At 47.5% G+C, this 22,674-nt stretch overlaps 1 protein-coding gene across 1 annotated transcript; it reads right to left on the reverse strand.

The window, feature by feature from the left end:
* Positions 1-8,945: 8,945 nt before the first annotated feature.
* ATOX1 (antioxidant 1 copper chaperone) lies at positions 8,946-21,888 on the reverse strand. The gene is made up of 4 exons (XM_019464479.2): positions 21,802-21,888; positions 15,263-15,338; positions 11,441-11,609; positions 8,946-9,084 (listed from the first exon to the last, which is right to left on the reverse strand). The coding sequence occupies exons 1-3, from the start codon at positions 21,805-21,807 to the stop codon at positions 11,485-11,487; spliced, it is 207 nt and encodes a 68-aa protein (XP_019320024.1). The 5' UTR covers positions 21,808-21,888; the 3' UTR covers positions 8,946-9,084; positions 11,441-11,484.
* Between the last annotated feature and the right edge of the window lie 786 nt (positions 21,889-22,674).

Here is a 22,674-nt window from a genome sequence, read left to right on the forward strand (position 1 = left end):
CGTTAGCAGGAAGCAGGCTTAATAAAATTATGGTGAAGTCATACCCTGAAATACTACACAGCCACCTAAAAGCGTGAGGCAACCCCCAACTCTAGCAAAAGTCCTAGGACAATCCTTATTCTATGTGGACAATATTTGGTTAACAAGTTATTTTTAGGAAGCACCTGGGAGGGGGGGGCTCAGTCGGTTAAGCATCCAACTCTTGATTTCGGCTCAGGCCATGACCTCACGGTTCGTGAGTTCGAGCCCCGAGTCAGGCTCCAGGCTGACAGCTCAGAGCCTGTTGGGGTCCTCTCACTCCATCTCTCTGTCCCTCCCCAACTCGTTCACTTTCTCTCTCCTTCTCTCTCAAAATAAATAAAAAATAAACTTCTAAAACGGTTTATAAAAATAATTTCATTTTAGGGCAAAAGTGAAGATCATTACTTGTGTTGTTATAATGAACTACTTCCTATTCAAATTTGTCTACTGTTCACATGGTACTTAAACATGGTGACCAAACATCCCACTTTGCGCAGAACTGAGGGGTTTCCGGGACATAGGACTTTTAAGCGATAAAACAGAAGCCCCCAAGCAAAAGGAAGAGTTGGTCACCTTACACTTAACAGAAATTAAGACTTTATTTTAGAAAGAAAAGATTACTAGGAATTTAGTCCCCAGCATATTCACAAATGAAATTGAACCAGTATTTATACTATAAATCACAAAGGCAAAACTGTGTGGACTGATAGGAAACACAAAACCATCTCAGATATAGTGATAGGTAAGAAAAAAAAGGCAAGGTGTGGAGAGTGTGCCACACGTGTTCTCATTTTGTAAGTTTTCTCTCTCTCTCTCTCTCTCTCTCTCTCTCTTTTCCCCTAAAGGTCAGAGTGGGGGAGCAGTGGGGGGGTTTATTCACGTCATAAAGGGAAGTTTGTGACTTTTTGTCTATTTGCGTACCATATCCTAAGAAAATGGCCGGACAGATTTTCACCAAATTTTAAGGATGTGTTTGGGATGGTCTGACTTAAAATATGGGTTGTTTGGCACCTGGAAATTGCATTCTAGGGAGCCTGAGAAGGACGCTTCAAAGAGCTAAGCAGTCATTCTCCAGAGAAAGCTGACCCTAGTTAATAAGAAAGGCCCACATGAGTCACCAATTGGAAAAGACATGCAAGATGGGTTCAGGTCCACTGACAGAGAAAACAGAGTGGTTTCTAGTGAGTGTCCAAAATCAAGGATCACAAGGTAGACTTTCCAAATGGAAGGCTTCAGTGTGCAGGTCTGCTTCCCACATGGGTAAGATCAGACATCTAGGTGTGTAAGGATGTATGTGTGTATGTATGCTTCCAAGGGGAGCAGCTCTTATGGATATTACAGCTTGCGTTTGCAGACTGCTCCTGAAAGATGCATATGAAATTGACCACAGCCCACGAGTGTCTCTGAGGAGGATCACAGATCTGAAATGAACAGGTATTTATTTTTCATTGCACAGCCTCTTGAACTGTTGGCAATATTTTCCACGGTGTACGTCAAGTCCTTTTTCTTCTAATTTGTGAAATATGGCAAGCGTACAAAGAAAGTATACAGAATAATAAGGTTGATATCTTTGTATCTACCTGCTAGCTTTGACAAATCTTAACATTTTGCCATAGATGGCTGTACTGGACAACCCCACAGCTCCCTTCTTGTGTCTTTCTCCTCTACTTTCACACAGAACACTCTGGACACTTGTGGTCATCAGATGCGTGGGTTTTGTGTGTGGGTTCTTGTTTTTCCCCACAACAAGCAATTCTGTGACACCAGCTGAGTGTCCTAAAATGTAACTCAATTCTGACACTCTCTGGAGACAGCGTCAGATCCCATAGGTCAAGGTCTCAGTCCAACAAGACTCCCCCTACTCAAATGCCAGTCCCGAGTAATAGATCTGTGGTAGACTCCCAGGCTTACCCACAACTTTCACCTGACTTGGCTACAAATTGGAGGTTCTCATTTCTCCCTCCTCTCTAGGTGTGATCATTTATGACAATAGCTCATCGAACTCAGGAAAACACGTTTACCAGTTGATTAAAGGAAATGATAAAGGATGCACTTGAAGAGCCAGATGTAGAGATACATACGGTGAGGACAGGGAGAGTCCCGGGTGCAGGAGCTTCTGTCCTTGTGGAGCTGGGGTGCACCACCTTCCTGATACCTGGATGTGTTCACCAACCTGGAAGTTCTCTGAACCCCAACTCTCCTGGATTTTCTTTTTTTTTTTTTTAATTTATTATTATTATTATTAGTTATTTTGAGAGAGAGAGCAAGCGGAGGAGGGGCAAAGAGGGAGGGAAACAGAGAATCCCAAGCAGGCTCCCCACCATCAGCTTGGAGCCCCATATGGGGCTCGAACTCACAAACCACGAGATCATGACCCTGAGCTGAAATCAAGAGTCAGACACTTAACCGACTGAGCCACCCAGGTGCCCCTGTGTACCTTTCATTTCCTTTTCTTATCTTATAGTATTATCAAGAACTTTCTGTACAACGTTGGAAAGCAGTGGTGAGAGGGGACATCCTTATCTCACACCTGATCTTAGTGGGAAAGCTCCAAGTTTCTCACTATTGATTTGCTGTAGGTTTTTTTGTAGATATTATTCATCAGGTGAGCTATTCCCCTCTATTCTAGTTTACTGACAGTTCTTTTTTTTTTTTTTTATCATGAATGGGTTTTGTGTTTTGTCAAATGCTTTTTCTGCATCTACTGATATGATCATGTGATTTTTATTTTTTAGCCTATTGATATAATAGATTACATTAATTGATTTTCAAATATTGAACCAGCCTTGCATACCTAGAATAAATCCCACTTGGTTGTGGTGTATAATCCCTTTTAGACATCATTGGCTTTGATTTGCTAGTATTTTGTCAAGGATTTTTGATTCCGTGTTCATAAGAGATGTTGGTCCATAGTTTTTTCTCCTTGTAATGTCTGTCTGGTTTTGGTGTTAAGGTATTGCGGGCCTTATAGTATGAACTAGAAGTATTCCTTCTGTTTTCATCCTCTAAGAGAGATTGTAGAGAATTGGTATAATTCCTTCCTTACATCTTTGATAAAACAACTTATTAATTTTAACAGATAAGAGGATTAGTCTCTGTAGAAAGATGCCCACCATCTACCACTCTTTGTTTTCCCCGAGGTATCTGCATGGAACCTTAGATTTCCATAGAACACAGCTTGAGATCACTGATCTAGATCATGAATCAACACATTTTTCTGGAAAGGGAAAGACAGTGAACATTCTAGGCCTTGTGGGTCATATGGTCTCTGTTGCAACTCTTCAACTTGGCCAATACAGTGCAGAAGCAGCCCCAGATAACAGACATTGGAGATGAAGGTGTGGCCAGGAACTATTTAGTGAAAGCAGGTTACAAAACACCACTACTAATAAAATGGCTAATGCTTGTTGAATGCTTTCTACAACCAGCCACTGTAGTAAATGATGTACATGGATTATCTTCCTTCATTGTCAGAACCACTCTGTGATACAAGTGTAATCTCTAATTTACCGATAGGGAAACCATTTATGTTTCCTTATATAGACAGTTGACCTGTGAACAGCTTGGGGGTTGGGGCGCCAACCCCCTGCACAGCTGAGAATCTTCCTATAACTTTTGACCCTCCCAAAGCTTTACTAATAGCCAGCTGTTGACCGGAAGGCTTCACCTCTCCCTCTAGCCCTTCTTACCACCTCAATGGCTTTTCTGGCCTCTCTAATTACCAGGAGCATAAAGGGAACCACAGTTCCTGTTTAGAGCAAAAAAGGAGTTAGATACCCACAAACGACTGCCTGGGTTAAGGCTATTTCCAAATTAGACCCTGGGAGGGGCAGTGATCCAGCAGAGTTGGGGCCAGGTCTGCTGTTGGGTGTGACCAGACCAGGCAGGCCCAGCCCTTTTACAGAGTGGTAGGACTCAGGGACACGTCCTCAAAAATGTGAATTTGGGGATGTGGCGGCTGAGGGTCTACTATGCCCTGGGCATTTTGTGCACATTACCTATGAAGTGGGTGCCATCTGGGCCACATCTCCTAGATGAAGGGAGATTGAGTAGCTTGTCCAGATTTCCTCTATTCGAGGAACTCATGCTCTCCCAACTCATTCCAGCTCTTTCCATGCTGAGCCGGGAACCACGTGGGCTGGCATAGGATCGGTAGGGTCCAAGGTTCATGTTCTCTTAGCCTCCACTCTCAGGAAGGCATCAATGAAGAGGCTAGTGATCAGGTGGTCTGGTAACTCCAGCTCTGTCCCTGAGGAAAGGTGGAGGAGGGAATTCGGGATACTGATTGTGAAGTAGGCCAGCGAGGAGTGGGAGGGATCAGAAAGGAAAAGCATGTTCTGTCTCTGAGGAGCCACCACAGGGAACGGATAGACTGATGCCCCACATGGCAGGACTAACCAAGCTCCAGTCATGAGAAGTGCCAGGGATGTAAGGGTGGGTTCAACACCAGAATCTTCCCTCACAGGGCTGTCCAGGGCAGAGCAAGCTGCTGGTGGTGCTCCCTCTTAGGGCTGGTGTACACACTAAGGCCTGGGACCACCCATCAGAGGGAGGGGATGTGGACTTTTGGTTGGATGACCAACCAGGTCTTCTCCTTCCCTAAGATCCTGCAAGGAGAACCATAGCCAAGCTGAGCACCTTTGTGTGTGTGCATTACCTCACTTTAAGAAAAAAAGTATTGTTGGGGGGCCTGTGCAGCTCAGTCGGTTGAACATCTGTCTTTGGCTCAGGTCCTGATCTCACGGTTCATGGGTTCAAGCCCTGCGTCAAGGTCTGTGATGACAGCTCAGAGCCTGGAACCTGCTTCGGATTCTGTGTCTCCCTCTCTCTCTGCCCCTCTGCCGTTTGTGCTCTTTCTCTCTCTCTCCCTCTCTCTCTCTCTCACAAAAATAAATAAAAATATTTTTTAAAAAAGAAAAAGGTATTGTTATTAATTATTTCTATTTTACAGATGAGAAAACCGAAATCCTGGACAGTTAAGCAGCTTGCCCAAGTTCCCAGAGCTGGTAAACAGCCAGGCTGGGACTGAACCTGTTTGTCTATAAAGCCTATGTTCTTTTTCAAGTCTGGGGACCATCATTCAAAAAGGATCAGGATGCCAGGAACCCAAGATAAGCAGACCAATGAGAGCTAGATCCTTATTTCCAGAGACTTTGATATCTTATTTCAAGGCAATCAGGAGATTTGCAGACCCTCCCATCTTAGGTAGCAGATTAAGAAACTCGGCCACTTAAACCAAGTAGCCACAGCCCCTAAGGACATGGAAATCTAAAATCATCTCTACAGACACTCCCCAGAAATTGCAGACTTGAGGTTTTTAAGAGACTGGCACTGATTAAAGGAGAACACAAGAGAGGACCTTGACTCAACCAACCGCTCACAGCATGCTGAGATTTCGTTTTTACTTTGCGTCATCTGACATGGTCAAATCTCTGACACTTTTCAAATTTCAGTTTTCCAACTTCCAATAGCATAACGGTGAAACTTTTCATTCAAACAAAAAGCTGCATTTGTGCAATGCCGTCATCAAGCGTTTGGCATGGGATCATCTTGCTTAAGGCTCACAATAGCCACATGGGGTAGGTACTGTTATGGTTTCCATTCTACAGATGAGGAAACTGAGTTACACAAAAGAATCAGTAGCTTTCCCAATGTTATACGGTTATTAGGTGGTGGAGGGAGAATTTGAATCTAGATTTGCTGAAGTCCAGAGGATGTAGGAGGAAGCCAAGTTGATAAAACTATGACTTGAGCTCCCTCGGTTTGGGTCTGGGGGTTTTCGGTTGGAAGAGACCTGCCCACTGAGGCTCTCTCTTGTGCACACAGAGCCCTTGGGGAAACTTACCAGCACCAGAGAGCCATTTAAAAAACTGGAAACAACTCAAATGTCCATCAACAGGTGAACGAATAACCATTCGTGGCTTGTGGTACAGCCCTACAATGGAATGCTTACTACTTGGTGATAAAGAAAAACAAGCTACTGATACCCGTAACATAGATGAATTTCAAAAAAATCATGTGGAGTGGAAGAAGCCAGACAAAAATGAGTATGTACTATATGATTGCATTTATATAAAAGTCTAGAACATCTAAACTACAGTAATTGTGACAGAAAGCAGAATGGTAGTTGCTTGGGGTGGAGAGAGGGGTGGGGGGGATGGCCAAGGCACCTGAGGAAACTTTCTAAGGTGACATAGTCACTATCGTGGTTGTGGTGATGGTTTCATGAGTGTGTGAAAAAATCAGACATGCAAGGGGCGCCTGGGTGGCTCAGTGAGGTAAGCATCCAACTTGAGAATTAAAAAGAAGAAAAGAAAAGAAAAAAAAAAAAGAGGTGAAATAGGGGAATGGGGATTAAAGAGTATACTTTCCGTGATGAAATGAAATGAAACGAAATGAAAAAAAAAAAAAAAAGAGAGAGAGAGCATCCAAATCTTGATTTTAACCCAGGTCACGATCTCACGGTTCATGAGATTGAGCCCCGCACTGGACTCTGCCCTGATGGCAGGGAGCTTGCTTGGGGATTCTCTCTCCCTCTCTCTGCCCCTCCCCAGCTCTATAAATAAATAAATAAATTAATTAATTAATTAATAGTTTAAAAAATCATACACTTAGAATGTATGCAATTTATTGAGTGGAATTATACCTCGACAACGCTGTTCTTTTAAAACACATTCGAAAGCAAAAATCTTGTATTTAACAGGAGGCAGAGACAGGGGACTTGCTTGAGCTCACTCAGCATGTGGAGGGGCTCCCTCTGTGGCCCACACCACCATGGGGGTTACGGCCTCACTCGGGTCCAGCCCCCAGGCTCTGCCTCCAGCACCGCAGCCACAAACGACTTCTCTGCAACCATGGGCTCTGTCTGCACTGGACAAACCAAGGCTTTGGCCACAGGATGGGCAGGTTGACGGAGGCAAAGTAGCTGAGAGCTTTACCCCACTGGTCCCAGAAACCATGACAATGACAGTTCCTGGGAACCCCCAGGGGTCACTCTAGACTGCTGTACTCACAACCTGGGACCTTGACAAAAATGCAAGCCTGCGGAAAAGGACCAGACTAGGAAACCTTCTCCTCTGAAGGACGAACTCAATGTCAACTGTGCACCTACCGTGTCCCAGTCTGCTTTCTCATGTGGATCAGAGGATGGAGTGACATTAATGTAAAGGCATGGCACTCAGTAAACATCCCCCCCAAGGGTACCTATTACACAGCCATCAAATATCCCCAGTGCCTTTTCTGTGCTTGGCCTGATCCTTGAGGGCAGGAAAGACACGTGGACAAAAAGCTTTGTCAAAACACTGAAGCTGGTGGGATAAATGCTGTGAGGGCCAAGAGAAGAAATAAATTACTTCCAGTTGTGGAGACGTTTCGTGGAGGCTGTGGTATGTAAGGGAGGGAAAGGAATTTGTACATGGAGACAGGATGGGGGTGGGGAGGGTGGGGCAGCACAGACGCAAGCGAGACACCTAGGGGACACCTAGGGGACACAGGAGTGGCCCGGGTGCAGCAAGGGCTGCAGGGTCAGGCTCTGGAAGAAGCACCCCAATAATATACAGACACATCGGCTCCCTGCTCCCACCCCTGCAGAGGCCCACACTCTGCTGTGTGATCTTACTTGCTCCATGGACGGCCAGCTGGGCTGCTGGTAGGCGTGGCAGCTTCCCCAGCTCCTCTGGAGCCTGAGATCGAACCTGAGGGCCTCAGCTGGAAACTGGGTGGGGGAGAACTCCTCCAAGGGCCACTCGTCCTAGGCAGCCATGGCGCCTCAATCCTGGGGTGTTCCCAATGGGCCAGCCAGCCTGAACCTGGTCTCCTGGGAGACCGTGAAAACGGAAAAACCCTCAAGTTCATCCCCCCAGAACCCACAGGATGGGTCTTAAACTCCTGCTGGTCAAGCCCAAATGACACTGCCATCTGGTGGCTAAAGAGCCAGATACCATGAGGGTTGGCAGAGGCCCTGGGCTGAGGGCCACAAAGGCACAAATGGTGGAAACTTAATAACTGCATAATGGGACCAAAATTTTGCTCTCACACAGTCTAGAGTTGAAACAAAGTCTTATATAAGTCTGGCTACCAAGTTCCCTGAGTTGAAGGCATTATGAGTGTGCAGAGGAGGAAGCTGCCTCTGAGATTAGGTGACCGATCTAAGGTCACAGCTGGGTCTCCTCCATGCGTGCCCCATAAGTGGTTAAAGCCTTTCTCAGAGTGTGTTACCCAAAACCCTTTCCGAAGGCAAAGGCGGAAAAACCTATTTCCAGGAGATGCCTTTTTCTCTTTCACTTACAATCATATGGTGAAATTTTCCAGAACCTGAACGACATACAGTGGCTTCATCTAGTCCCGAAGGCTAATTAATGGGAGGTGTGCTTGTGTATTCTTGCGTGTCACAAATTTGTTTTCATTTCTAATATGGCACAACGTATAGAGCCAAAAGCTCTCTGAGGAACTCAATAATTTTTAAGAGTCTGAGACGTGTACAGAAATGTATTTTTCTTTTAATAAAATAAAGCTACACACACTAAAACATTCCCTTTGTTTTGACATAATGGCCCAGCTGGGAGGTACCGGAGCTTGGACTCTATCCCAGGCAGTCTGTCTTTAAGCCTCTAGCCACTATTCTAACTGTTTAAGATTTAACATCCTTGAAATGCAATGCACTTAAGGATGGACAGAAGTCTTTCAAAATATTGAAAACAAAGGGGATCGCCAATCTGGCCCAACATCTTCACCTTACAGATGAGGAAAAGTGAAGCCCGGAGAGGGGAAGTGACTTGTCAAAGGTCACAGAGCAAAGAATCAGAATCTGCCAGGCCTCTTGCTCCTGGTTGGGAGCTCTTAGAACTCCAACCCAAGAAAGCATTGTAATTACCTTTTCCACAGCATGTGAACGAGTAACATGCAGACATTGCAAGAGACAACACTTCCAACCAAAGTGGCTCGATTTTATTTCAGGGAAGGTAGGGAGGAGCAGAGCAAGTGAGGGTCTCTGTGGGAACCCCCATTGCCGAGTAGGACTGCCAGGCCCCAGGTCTGTCTGGAAGGCAGGAGAGGATCAGCGACCTGGAAGAGAGGAGAAATTAGGTGGGGCAAGAGTGCCATCTGCTGTGCACATGGAGGCACTGCAAAGCAGTAGAGGTTCACTAAGAGGCAGCTGTGGGGGTGCACACCACGCCAGCTAAGCCTGTTATTCTGGGTTGGCTGGAACCCATTAATCTAGCTCAGCCAATCACCACTGAGGCCTTTCTGGGAAACTTCCAGGGCTGCTGGGATGGAACTCCCTGTCCTGTTTTAATTCACGTTGGGAAGGCAGTGAACAAAATCACAAGCAAACAAATCTGCCAAGGTGACTTCATAACCAAGAAATGCTGGGGCGCCTGGGTGGCTCAGTTGGTTGAGCCTCCAACTTCAGCTCAGGTCATGATCTCACAGTTTGTGGGTTCAAGCCCCACGTCGGGCTTTGTGCTGACAGCTCAGAGCCTGGAGCCTGCTTCGGATTTGGTGTCTCCCTCTCTCTCTGCCCCCACCTGGCTCACACTCTACTCTCTCTCTCTCTTTCTCAAAAATAAATAAACATAAAAAATTGTTTAAGAAATGCTCTCCCTGATTCCCAAACCTGGCTTCAAATCCGTCACTGGAGAACCTCTTAAAACAGACTGAGGCAGATGCTGCAGGGATGTGTGGGGTAAAGTTCACCTGACAGGTGATTCTCACCGAGAATCTGTGCATCTGAGTCTTTCCACACTACACGTGTTTGCTCACACATGCCCAGATAAAATTAGCTGCTATCCAGAATTTGCTTCAAAATGGCGGGGGGGTGGGGGGGGGGGGTGGGGGGGGGGTGGGGGGGGGTGGGTACAGTTGGTGGAGCATAGCTGAGACAACGATGGCAAGGACTTATAATTGGATCTGGGTGAGGGTAGATAGGGATTCATTTTCCTACTCATACATTTAAAATTTGCATAATAAAAGCAAAGATAAATAAGTTAATTAAAAACTATGAGAATTATTCAGCCACAGAAAGGAATAAAGTACTGATACATGCTAGGGCTCGGATGAATACTGAAAATATTACACTAATGGAAATCGTATGGTTCCCCCCCCTTTATTTATTTATTTATTTATTTTGAGAGAGAGCACACACAGGAGGGGCAGAGAAAGGAGAGAGAGAGAATCCCAAGTAGGCTCTGCACTGTCAGCACAGAGCCTGATGCTGGGCTCCAACTCTCGAACCGCGAGATCATGACCTGGGGCCGAAACCAAGAGTCAAACACCCAACTGACTGAGCCACCCAGAAACCACCCTTCGTATGGTTTCTCTTAAATGATACATCCAGGATAGGCAAATTCACAGAGGCAGAAGGCCGATTAGTGGTTCCCACGGGCTGGGAGAGGGGGCCGTGTAGAGTGACTACTTAATGGGTTTGGGGCGTTTTCCTGGGGTGATAAAGCTTTGAAACCAGAGAGTTGCACAACATCCTGAACACAGTGGATGCCACTAAGTGGTACACTTCAGCAGTGCCCGGGTGGCTCAGGCCCATTGAGCATCTGACTCTTGGTTTCAGCTCAGGTCATGATCTCACAGTCCGTGAATTCGAGCCCCGCATCACTGGACTCTGTGCTGAAAGGTGGAACCTGCTTAAGATTCTCAACCTCTCTCTGCCCCCAGCCCTGTGTGCGCACACGCGCTCTCTCTCCCTCAAATAAAAAATAACTTCTTTTCTGATTTGGGATGCCTTTCATCCTGCCTCTGCCGCTCGCCTGTGCGTGGCTGGGATCACGTCACTTTCCCTCTCCAGCCTTGTGTTTCTCAACGGCACTGAGAGCACTGATCCACATCAGGGACGTGGCAATCACTGGAACTGAAACACCAAAGGCACTACCTGCGCAGTGACAGCTAGGGAGGGCTGTGCTGTGGAGGATTCTGAAGCTGTGGCTGGGCACAGAGGGAAGGAGTGTTGGCTCCATAAATCACGTCTATCCTGGTTCCACGGTGAACGGTTCTGGCACAGGGCACATTACGTGCCTCTCTGCATTGTGTGAAATTAAAGGGGGCATCCAGCTTGGACACGAGGATTGTTTTTGTACTCATCTGGGAAGAGGGCACGGTCAGGAAGCTGATAGCCGTTCCGAGTGGGAAGAGAGACCAAGTTGAATTAACTTACCTGGTCAGTGCACAGGAGCATGAGACCCGGGGCACAGGCATCCTCTCAGATGGGACAGTTTATCAAACCATTGCTCAGAGTCATACACTCTATACTTAAACCCCGCTGATCATGAGATGCACTCCCCAAGTCATAAAAGGGAACCTGGGAGACATCTAACACAGTGCTCTGTGTGCTCTAGGAAGGCTGTGAGGATTCCTGAACTTAGGATTTGCATTAGATAATGAAATATTTTGTACAAGGGGCCTCACCCACCTGCCCCCGTTGGTCCATCTTGGGCCCAGGGGTCCAGGCCCTCATTACTTGGGGCCGAGGTAGGAAACAGCTTTTCCTGTTTTTCCCAGCGTCTCCAGCAGAAGGTCCACACTGTGCTCAGAGTTGATGCAAACCTTCTTGTTGGGTAGGTCAATGTCAAACTCAACTCCTGCAGGAAGAGGAAGTCGGGGGGTGTGGGGAGGAAGCAGAGATCATCCCAGTCAGAGCAAGAAAGAGTCCAGGCTACAAAATTCTTATTCACAACCGCCTTCCCCTTTCCTCCACACCAGGTGCCAGCAAAATCTTAGGGCCAGAGGAGGACATGTGTTACGCATTTTGGGCCACATGGACTCAGCTGCATATTCTTCTCTGTGTGTATCGCTTTTACAGTCCTTTAAAAATGTAAAAACCAGGGCACTAGGGTGGCTCAGTCGGTTAAGCATCTAACTCTAGGTTTCAGCTCAGGTCATGTTCTCACAGTTCGTGAGGTCAAGCTCTGCGTCAGGCTCTGCGCTGACAGCACAGAGCCTACCGGGGATTCTCTCTCTCAGAAAAAAAAAATAAACTTTAAAAAAATGCAAAAACCATTCAGCTGTACAAAAACAGACTGTTGGCCAGATTTGGCCCATGGGCTATAGTTTGCCAATCCCTACTCTAGATTGGGCTTCTTTCAAGTTATTTTTCTTCTTTTTAATTTCAAAAGTAAAATACAGGTATGCCTGGGTGGCTCAGTCGGTTAAGTGTCCAACTCTTTTTTTTTCTTTTTTTGTTTTTTTTTCTTTTTAATGTTTTTTTAATTTATTTTTGAAGGAGAGAGAGAGAGAGACACAGACAGAGCATGAGCGAGGGAGGAGCAGAGAGAGAGGGAAACACAGAATTCGAAGCCGGCTCCAGGCTCTATGCTGTCAGCACAGAGCCCGATGCAAGGCTGAAACTCACGAAATGCGAGATCATGACCTGAGCCAAAGTCGGACACTCAACCGACTGAGCCACCCAGGTGCCCCTAAGTGTCCAACTCTTGATGTCAGCTCAAGTCATAATCTCACAGTTTGTGAGATCCAGCCTCATTTTGGGCTCTGCACTCACAGGGTGGAGCCTGCTTGGGATTCTCTCACCCTCTCTCTCTGCCCCTCCTCACCCTCTCAAATAAATAAACTAAAAAAAATAATAATAATACAGATACACCATTAAAAAAAGGCAAACGTGTCTGAATAAAACTAGAGCGTTAAGGCTCCCTACTATCTCCTACCTCCAGAAGTCACTACAAACAGCACGGCATCTACCCAGTCTTTTTTGCAGACAGACAAATGAAAAATAATTCCCCCAAAGGGCATCATACTGTATACACAGGTCTTGCTATATTTCACTTTCCGATGTCTGGGATACCTTGCCCATCTTAGTATACACAGGCTTACATAATTTTTTAGCAGCTACACTGCATTCCCTAGTGTGGATGTACCATACACCCACTCGGTCCCCTGCTGAGGGACACTGACATTGTTGCCTCCAATTTTGCACTATTATCACACAATGGCTGCAGTAAGCACACTTGAGCATAGCTTATAAAACTTGTCCAACTATTTCTATGCCATGAATTTACAGGATGGAAACTGTGGGGCAACAGACTGGCACGTGTTAAATGTTGATATTGTAAAACCACCCTTCAGAAGGACGGTGCCAATGTCAAGCCACCCACCTCGCCCCCAGAGCAGTACATGGGAGTACCTATAATGTGTTTTGTTGAGAAGACAGAATGCAGAGAGAAAGCCCCTGATAGGTTCTAGGCCTGGCTTCATTATTGACTTGTTGGATGGCCACAGGCGGGTCCTGCCCATTAGAGGCCTCAGTCTCCCCATCTGTACATGAAGGAATTGGGGGTGGCCAGCCACTATGGTCTCTCCGGTTCACATATGCCATTAGTTTGTGAATCCTCAGGCCCAGAACTGTTCATCTAAGACCCCAACTCAGAAAACCCTTCTACCTCACCTCAAGAGGCCACCCAGGAGGGGACAGTAGTGAAAGACAGGGAGAAACCTGTCCCAGTTCAAAGGGAGATCCCCAAATGCTTGAAGAGCCTTAAAAAGCCCATGACACAGGATTTTTTTATTTTTATGTTTATTTATTTTTGAGAGAAAGAGAGATAGAGCATGAATGGGGAAGGGGCAGGCAGGGAGGGAGACACAGAATCTGAAGCAGGCTCCAGGCTCCGAGCTGTCAGCACAGAGCCTAACGCGGGGCTTGAACTCACAAACCGTGAGATCATGACCTGAGCTGAAGTCAGACGCTTAACCGACTGAGCCACCCAGGCACAGGATTTTATCATAATGTCTGAATTTGTACCTAATGGATACCAAGGGAGGGAAAAAAAAATGCAGTGTGTCCTAGCTACACGCTGGATTTTTGTCTTTCATTTCAGAAGTGTCTCCCTCCTCTTTGGAATAAATATTTTGGTGGCATCGTAGAGCTGGAGGAAACTCTGGGATCATCTAATCCAGTGGGTTTCAAACTGTTTTCCCTGCAGCCCAGATTCCAGGTCGGGTGTCAAGAGTGACATAGACGCACCCTCCCTTCATCCGGAGTGTGCCTCTTGGTATCCGAGGGGCTTCTGAGCAGTTTCATTCTTAAAATATCCACGGTGAAAGCTGACACAGGCTGACAGGCCCATACCACAGCTGGGGAAACTCAGGCCCCCGGGAGAAGAGGCCACAGTCACACAAGAAAAGTCAGCAGTCACGTTTTCCCCACTGCCTCAGATGCTTTCAAGCTAAGATTCCAGTTTAGGGGACTCAAAACCAGCCATTGACTCACTTCGGGCAAGTCACTTCCCCTCTTGGGCACTGGTGTCAACATCCCCATTCCACAGATGGAAAGGACAGCTCAGAGGAAATGTTCCAAGTGCTAGTGAGAGCACATCCATGTGGAAGCCCTCTGAAAACCGGGTATCTAGGGTCATAAAAATGAAAATCTTATCAAGAAATAAAATAAAACTAATTACCTCATGGAGCCCCAGGGCCAGATCCCAGCCCTCTCTGGGCTTCAGTTTCCCCAGCTGAGAACTGAGGAGGCTGGATGAGAATAATCATTTTCTTTTTTATTTATTTTTTAACGTTTGTTTATTTTGAGACAGAGATAGAACATGAGCGGGGGAGGGGCAGAGAGCGAGGCAGACACAGAATCCAAAGCAGGCCCCAGGCTCTGAGCTGTCAGCGCTGAGCCCGACACGGGGCTCGAATTCAAGGACTGCAAGATCATGGCCTGAGCCAAAGTCGGACGCTTGACTGACTGAGCCACCCAGGCGCCGCGAGAGTAATCACTTTCTAAATATGTCCAAAAGGGGTGTGTTAGGAGTTCTGCACATGACTTGAGCCAAAGTTTATTTTTTTTTAATATTACAATTTTAAAAACGTTAATAGAAAATGACACTCAAATGTACCTTATCAAAAGTTACCACACTGAAGATCACCAACATATTAACTAGTTCTGCCAGGACTCTGAGGTAGATTGTGGGGCCGAATCCCAGCTCTGCCACTTACTGTGTGATCTCAGCCACATTGATTAACCTCTCCGAACTTCAGTTCCTCCTGCTTATAATGGAGATAGTCCAAGAAGCTACCGAAATGGTTGTGGTGACAGGTAGATGACTTGATCCTCAGAAGCCACTAAGCAGAGTATTTGACACATGCTAAGTACTCACTACATCGTAGTTTTACTGTTGCTATCAGCTTCAACTCAAGCTTCTGCCCCACCTCTGCATGCACTTGAGCATGACAGAAGTGCCTCGGTCTCCCCCACCTCGCTCCTAACCCTGGGCCGCTCACTCACCTCCCAGCTTGTTGAGCACCCGACTGACCGCATTGGAGCAGCCTTCACAGGTCATGTCCACAGAGAACTCGTGTTTCTAAAACAGACAAAGGGGACCATGAGCTAAGTCGTGCAGAGCGACCCAGATACCCCAGCAGTGCGCAGGTCCACCCAGAGACCAAGACAAAGGGCAGAGAGGGCAAGATCTGTCATCAGACTCACCAGTGGCCTGATTCTGAGCCCTTCTAGTAAACTGTAAAGTGGAGGAAGGAAGGGTTTCTCCATCTTACAGGTTGTTGTATTAAGTGAGGTAATCCATATAAATCCGTTAGGAGTGTCTAGCACACAATGAGTAGAACCACGTGAGAAGCTAGTTTCAAATGCTGGTTTCTAGTCTTACCTTCAAAATCTTGATTCTTGAGTTATGGGGTTGTCTCAAGACATTGATAACTCTGATATGGGGTGGGCCCACGCACTCTGAGCAATGCTGATCTGGTGGTCTTATCTACGCATCGGAAGATCACCTTCTGCATTAGAATCCCTTGAGAACTTCCAAAAACCACCAGTTCTGATCAACAAGTCTGGGCTGGGGCGTCTGTTATGGCTAATAAGCTTCACTGGTGTTCGGACACACAGAGATCACTGTTGTCATCCACATGCCTGCCAGAGGCAGCCCCTGAGTCCTGGGAAGGGAAGGGAAGGGAAGGGATTTGCCTGGGCTCCCAGTGAGTTGGAGGCCGGGCCAGTAAGGGGACTCAGACTCCTGGACTCTTCATACAGGCTCAACATCCTATAGTCTCCAGGGTATCTGACAAACCAAGTGCATGAAGGCAAGCTTTGTTCAGTTCATTGCCGCAATCCAATACTTGAACAGTGAGTGCCTGGCACAGAGTAGGTGCTTGAGTTGGGTGAATGGATGATTGACACGGCTGGTTGAGGGTCTCTGGGTCCTTCCTTTGCTTTCAGACAAGGATTACTTATACCAATACATCCTTTATTTTAAAATCTCTGGAAATAAGATGAGCTTCAGTTCCCAGGTCTAGCACTTACAAGCTGTATGATTAAGTTACTGAACTCCTCTTGCCTTGGTTTCTACATCTGCAAAATGGGGATGAGAGTCCCTCTCCAGGTTAGTGAATGGGACAAACATTTTAAGTGTGCTGGCCAGCATCCAAGATGGCTCCAGTGGTCTCCAAGTCCTGAGTATTTATGCCCTTGAGAAGTCCCATTCCACTATGTCTCAGGGCTGGGTGTCCAGTAGAATAGGGTTGAAGTGATGTTATGTGACTTCTGAGACTAGGTCATAAAAGACATTGTGGCTACTTCCTTGCTCTCTCTCTGGGATCATTCACTCTGGAGGAAGCTGGCTGCGACTTTTTTTTTTTTTTTTTTTAATTTTGGGTGTGGGGAGGGGAAGAGAGACAGAAAGTAGGAGAGAATCCTAAGCAGGCTACACACACAGTGCGGAGCCCGACACGGGGTTCGATCTCACTACGGTGAGACCATGACCTGAGCCGAAATCAAGAGTCGGATGCTTAACCCAGGTGCCTCTGGCTGCAAAATCTTAAAGACCCTCAAGTGACCCTATAGAGAGGTGCTCATGTTGAGGAACTAAGTCTCCAGCCAAAAGCGAGGTGAGGGAGCCATCGTGGAAGCAGATGCTCCTTAAGATGAGTACAGTCTGGGCCAACATCTTCATTACAGCTTCACCAGAGATCCTGAGCCAGGAACACCCCACTGAGCTGCTCCCAGATTCCTGACTCTCAGAAACTATGAATTAATGAACGTTTATTGTTTTAAACTACCAAGGTTTGAGATAATTACTCAGGAGCAACATATAACTAAAACGTGACGTAAAGAGGTTGGAGCCTACCAGTAGTTTCCACGGGGTGAAAAATTAGTTGTTGGATTATTATTTTTAGTTTGTTCCAATCTTTTTTTTTTAACTTCAAAAAAAAAAGGCTACATTTTTCATACAGCACTTCAAAATATTTCAAATTTGTTATCTCAGTTGGAATTCTGGACATAGCAATGTTTCTTGCTGGGAGACCCCAGGCAAAAATCCCTGTGCCTTACTGGCCCCAGTCAGGGGTATATAATACCTTATCCATACCAAAAAGGTATTAGCCAACTCAAGTTTTCTCAACCTCCGTGCACACAGGAATCACCTGGGGGCTTGAGGACATGGGACTCTGCAGGTGGCTGCCTCAATCAGCATTGAGGCTCTGGGGTGGGCCCTGGGCCCCTCCATTTTTAACTCACTGGGGGGATACCAGGAGGCAAGACCATACCCCTGCAAAAAATTAGACTAATGGCGGTGCCTAGATGGCTCAGTCTGTTGAGTCTCTGACTTCAGTTCAGGTCATGATGTCATGGTTTGTGGGTTTGAGCCCTGCATTGGGCTCTGTGCTGACAGCTCAGAGCCTGGAGCCTGCTTCAGATTCTGTGTGTGTCTCTCTCTGCCCCTCCTCTGCTTGTGCCTTCTCTCGATCAAAAATAAATAAATTTAAAAAAATTGGATGGGGCGCCTGGGTGACTCACTTGGTTAAGCGTCCGACATCGGCTCAGGTCATGATCTCGCGGTCCGTGAGTTCGAGCCCCGCGTCGGGCCCTGTGCTGACAGCTCAGAGCCCGGAGCCTGTTTCAGATTCTGTGTCTCCCTCTCTCTGACCCTCCCCCATTCATGCTCTGTCTCTCTCTGTCTCAAAAATCAATAAACGTTAAAAAAAAATTAAAAAAAAAAATTGGACTAATGGCTTCTCAAGCTCTTTCCAAGTCTCAGAACATCTTTGGGTCTGGCTTATCATCATGGGGTCCATGGGAAACTAAGACCAAGAGTTAGGAGTTTGAATTTCAACTATTTTATTGAGGCCAGATCTGCAAAAACTGCCTTAAAGAAAATGGTCAGTTTTTCTTTTCTTCTAGTTAAACCCCACTCATTCCTTCAGCTTGTTGGAGGACACTATCAGCATGACCTGGGAGCTTGCAAAAACGCAAAATCTTAGGTCCCACCGCAGGCCTCCTGAATCAGAATCTTCATTTTAACAAGACATCCAGGGGGCACCTGGCTGGCTCAGTCGGTGGAATATGCGACTCTTGATCCCGGGGCGGTGAGTTTTGAGCCCCATGTAGGGTTTTACTTTAAAAATAAAAATAAATAAAAATTAAAAAGACACCCAGTTTATTTCTACCCACATTACAGTTTGAGATGCTGTTCTAGAAGATGAATTGGCAAACTACACCCTGCCTGTGACCTGGTCTTATGAGGTTTTACTGAAACACAGCTAAGCTCGTTGGTGCACTTTCACATTGGAATGGCAGAGCTGAGTAGTTGTAATGGACCACGTGGTTCATGAAGCCTAAGGCATTTTTTTTTTATTTAAAAAAATTTGTTTTAACATTTATTTATTTTTTAGAGACAGAGAGAGGCAGAACATGAGCAGGGGAGGGGGAAAGAGAGAGAGAGATACAGAATCTGAAGGAAGCTCCAGGCTCTGAGCTGTTAGCACAGAGCCCGACGCGGGGCCCAAACTCACGAACTGCAAGACCATGACCTGAGCCGAAGTCAGACGCTCAACCGACTGAGCCACCCAGGTGCCCCAAGCCTAAAGCATTTTTAAGTATTTACCTGGCCCTTTAAGAAAAAGTGCGCTGACCCCTGCTCTAGAATAACCATCAGACAATCGATTTATCGATTGGGTATTTATCAATACCCAATCAAAGCTTTAAAGGGTTCACAAGACCAAGATAATACCTAAATCTATTTATTGAGTGCCCGTATGTGCCAAATGCTCTTTGTACGGTATCTTGAGTTAGTCCTCGCTCAGCTTGGAAAAGGAGCTAGTCACCCTGTTTTTCTCCTGAAGTTCCCAGGGGTTCACTGAGCTGCCCATGGTCACATGGTAAGTCTGTGCTGAGGCGTGGGATGTGAACCCAGGCTCTCCTGGCTCCAAGGCCATTTTAGCTGTGGAGCAGCCAACACACTGCCAGCTGCCACTCCATGACGGTGACTCTCAGCAGGAGCTCTGGGAGTGGGACACCTTGCGAAAAAGCACAAGTTTATGCTGCCCAAGAACCTAAAGGCAACAAACACGGGCAGCTTTCTGCTGCTGACTACAGAGAGCAGGCCCCCTTTCAGCCTCCACAGTACAGAGGTCAGAAGCCAGAAGGCGGCTTCTGGGTGGCAAATGTTACAATTCAGTGCTCTTCTCCTCTAGTTGGAGTTGCAAAAGTCGATTTGGGGGTGGGAGAAAAATCTACTTAATGGGCAGAATAATCTATTCTTTACAGAGAAGCCCAAGGCCGGCCGGCCCCCTGTTGCCTCAGTCCCTCAGAGCCTCCCCCCATCACCTCTAAGACGGGTCCTTGAAAGCAATGAAAAAAAGTCTAGTAAACTGTACGACTCCTTAATTGAATCTCAGAACTGGAAGGGCAGGGACGCAGTGGGGTCACATTGTCCAGCCCCTTCCCAGGGAAGAAATTCTTTCTCGAAAATCCAGGCTATTCAGTCTTTGAGCACAATGTCGATAAGCAGTTTACTAACGCTAATATTTGAGTGCAAACTACATGTCGGGCATTGCTCGAAACCCTCTGTGTGCATTACTGTGTTTAATCACCACAATGTTCCCAGGAGATGGCCTCATTATCCCTTCTTGACAGAAGAGGGAGCTTAAGTTCAGACGTTAGGTCACTCACTCAGGATGACACAGCTAGTGAGTAGCAGGGCCTAGGCCTTGTCTCTTCCAAGCCTAACCTCTCAGCCACTGTGGTCCTTGTTAAAGTGGGGTTAACACTTGCCCGCCTATAGGTCCTACCCTATTTGTCCGATGTCTACACAAGAGCTACCATTTCTTGGCGACTAGCTATGTCAGTGGCTATGCTACATATTTTATATTTTACCTGGCATTTTTCCAGGTAATACTAACAATAGTCCTCTGAGATCACGGTTTTTATTCCCATTTTACAGATGAGGAAATCAAGGCACAGAGAGGCAAAGCAACTTGCCTGAGGTCACCCAGTTGACAGGCGAGGGCACAGATTTTTCAGAGGCTTCTGAGATTCCAAGTTTTTGTTGGAGAATCCTCTCGTGTGACACGCTCTTCCCCTCTCAGTTTTGACCATGGGTCCCTGAACTAATACCGCCTTCCTTCAGCTGCTCATCTTGTGATATGGTGCCTTCATTCTGATCATCCGCTCTGGAGGGTCTTTCGCTTGTCAAAATCCCCAGAAGCGAACCCAGAATAGAGTGATTCTCAAGCTGGCCTTTCCTTCACTGCCACCCCCTACAAAAACCATCACTATCCCAGTCCCAGGGGGATTAATGCTGTCCTCTTAACATTGCTAAAGGCAGATCTGCTCAAGTAGGAGGGCTGATTCTGTCGCGTTCTTTGTCCATACTTTGTATTGTCTGAGGATTTGTCTCAAGGCACTTGGCAAAACCCTAGGGAAATGACACCTGAGATGTTTGTGGCTTGGCCCAGGGAACTTCTTGCTTACCTGTCAGCTCCCCAAAGCTAGGCTGCTAAGACACAGGGTATCTGTGGGACACATCTGCGTATACGCTTGAAGCAGAGCCATTAACTAGGCACCCTGGAGGAAATTGGTAAACACCACATGACCCCAACCAGGATCTACAGGATGTAACTGACATCACAGTTTATTCCCAAGCCGGTGTGACCACTTTTGTCTGGCACTTCCCAAGTGATCAGGCCAGGAGAGACTGGGAGACTAAAGATAAGGGGCTTAATCCTGGCTCCACCCAACGCCTGCGAGACCTCCCTCCAGTAAGTCACTGGGCTTTTTCTTTTTTTTTATCTGTGAAAGTCCTTAATTCCTTATCTACAAAATGAGGCCTTGAGCAACCACGTAAGTGCTTTAAGACTGAGTGAACTTCAAAGGCTAAGACCGGCTCATTCCTCCCCAAACTCGGTCATTGAGCAACTGGCAACTTTGAGCAGGTCCCTTAACCTCTCTAGGGCTTAGGGGTTCAGGTTCAGAAAGTGATCCGTAGGAAAGGTTAAAAGCACGGTCTCCATTCAGCGCTGAACTGAAAATCGGCCAGAGTGGGCAGGGGAAGGGAAGGAAACCACGGACCTCTGAAAACCTGCCGCGTCCCGGAGGCCACAGCCACGCTCCCCCTCCCCCCACCATCTTCCCCCCTCCCCCATTCCCCCTTTCAGGCCAGGTCCGCGGACCGGCACAAGCAGGGCGAAGGCGCAGGGACTAGACTTCCCAGTTCCAGCTCGCCACCCGCTCGGCGACTGTGCCCTTCCCTGGGTCTCAGTTTCCCCATCTATGCAAGGAAGGGCTGGGCTTGTAACCACTGGAGGCCCTGCAGCTCCGATGTCCTGAAGCCTGACTCCTACATAAAACCCCTTTCGGATCGGATTTTCTGGAAGGTCGCAGAAGCTGGGAGTAGATGGGAAGAGAGTGAGAAGAGAGACAATAACTCCGGCTGCGGCCTGAGCCCTTGAAGAGCGACGTGTGGCCGATCGGCGGTGCAGCGGAGGCGCAAGCCGGGGGCCCGGGTCTGCGCGGGGCGGGAGCTAGCAGGAACTTACCGGCATGACTGTGGATGTGGTGGTAGCGACGCCTGGGCTGGCTCTGAGCTCTAGCGCCGCTGTGCTTCCGGGGCTGGGTGCCGAGAAGCACCGCCCCTCACGCGAAACCCCGCCCCCTTCGCCGCGGCCGGCCGTTAGGCCCCGCCTCCCTGGCCGCGCGGGCAGGAGCCGCTGGACCGCCGTTGGCCGCCACTCACCCTTTGAGCGGGCGGGGCTCTGGGATTCCGCACGCTTCTGCAGCCCCCGGGGCCAGCCTGCAACGCCTACAGACCACGTTTAGACCACCTACCTGCTCAGTGTCAGGCCTGTATTAGGGGCTGGGAATACAAGGACCCGGCAGTGAACACGACAAACCCCACACCTCCCTAAAAAGGACAAACATTTCTTGACTCAGTCAATATTGAGTCCCATCCGTGAGCCAGCACTGTGTGCTAGGTATCCAAGGCGCAGTAGTGAAAGAGCCTGGCAGGGAGCGGAGGAAGCAGGCGATGAAAACGCAGTGTTAAAGGGATGAACGGTACCACGGGTGCAGAGAAAGGATCTCGAACTGGAGCCTGTTGGGGGGGCGGGAGAGGGGTTCTGGCTGACAGTAGGTTTCAGGCGGAGTTAATCTGAGTCAAGGACGGAGAGTACACGTTTATCTGATGAAGGAAGATGAGCTATTTGGGAAGGAGGGAGGCAGAGGGGACAGCAAGTACAAAAGTTGGAAGACAAGAGTGGGCAGGGCTTGAGAGGCAGTTATTCAGACTGAGAGGCAGGGACAAAGAGAGGTGGAGAAATGAAGCGACAAGGATATGAGACCCACAGCCATGGGTGAAGACAGATGGAGGCAGAGATGCTCTAGGACACTAACAGAGAAACAGGCATGGCAAG

The sequence above is a fragment of the Panthera pardus genome, unplaced genomic scaffold (genome assembly GCF_024362965.1).
Source record: "Panthera pardus isolate Hobbes unplaced genomic scaffold, ASM2436296v1 HiC_scaffold_2, whole genome shotgun sequence".
In the NCBI taxonomy this organism is placed as follows: domain Eukaryota; kingdom Metazoa; phylum Chordata; class Mammalia; order Carnivora; family Felidae; genus Panthera; species Panthera pardus.

Bases quoted from the DNA above. Each gene is read 5' to 3' on its own strand.
- ATOX1 (XM_019464479.2), bottom strand. The intron at 11,610-15,262 runs GTGAGTGAGCGG...CTCTTCCTGCAG, and splicing joins GGTGCTCAACAAGCTGGGAG to GAGTTGAGTTTGACATTGAC.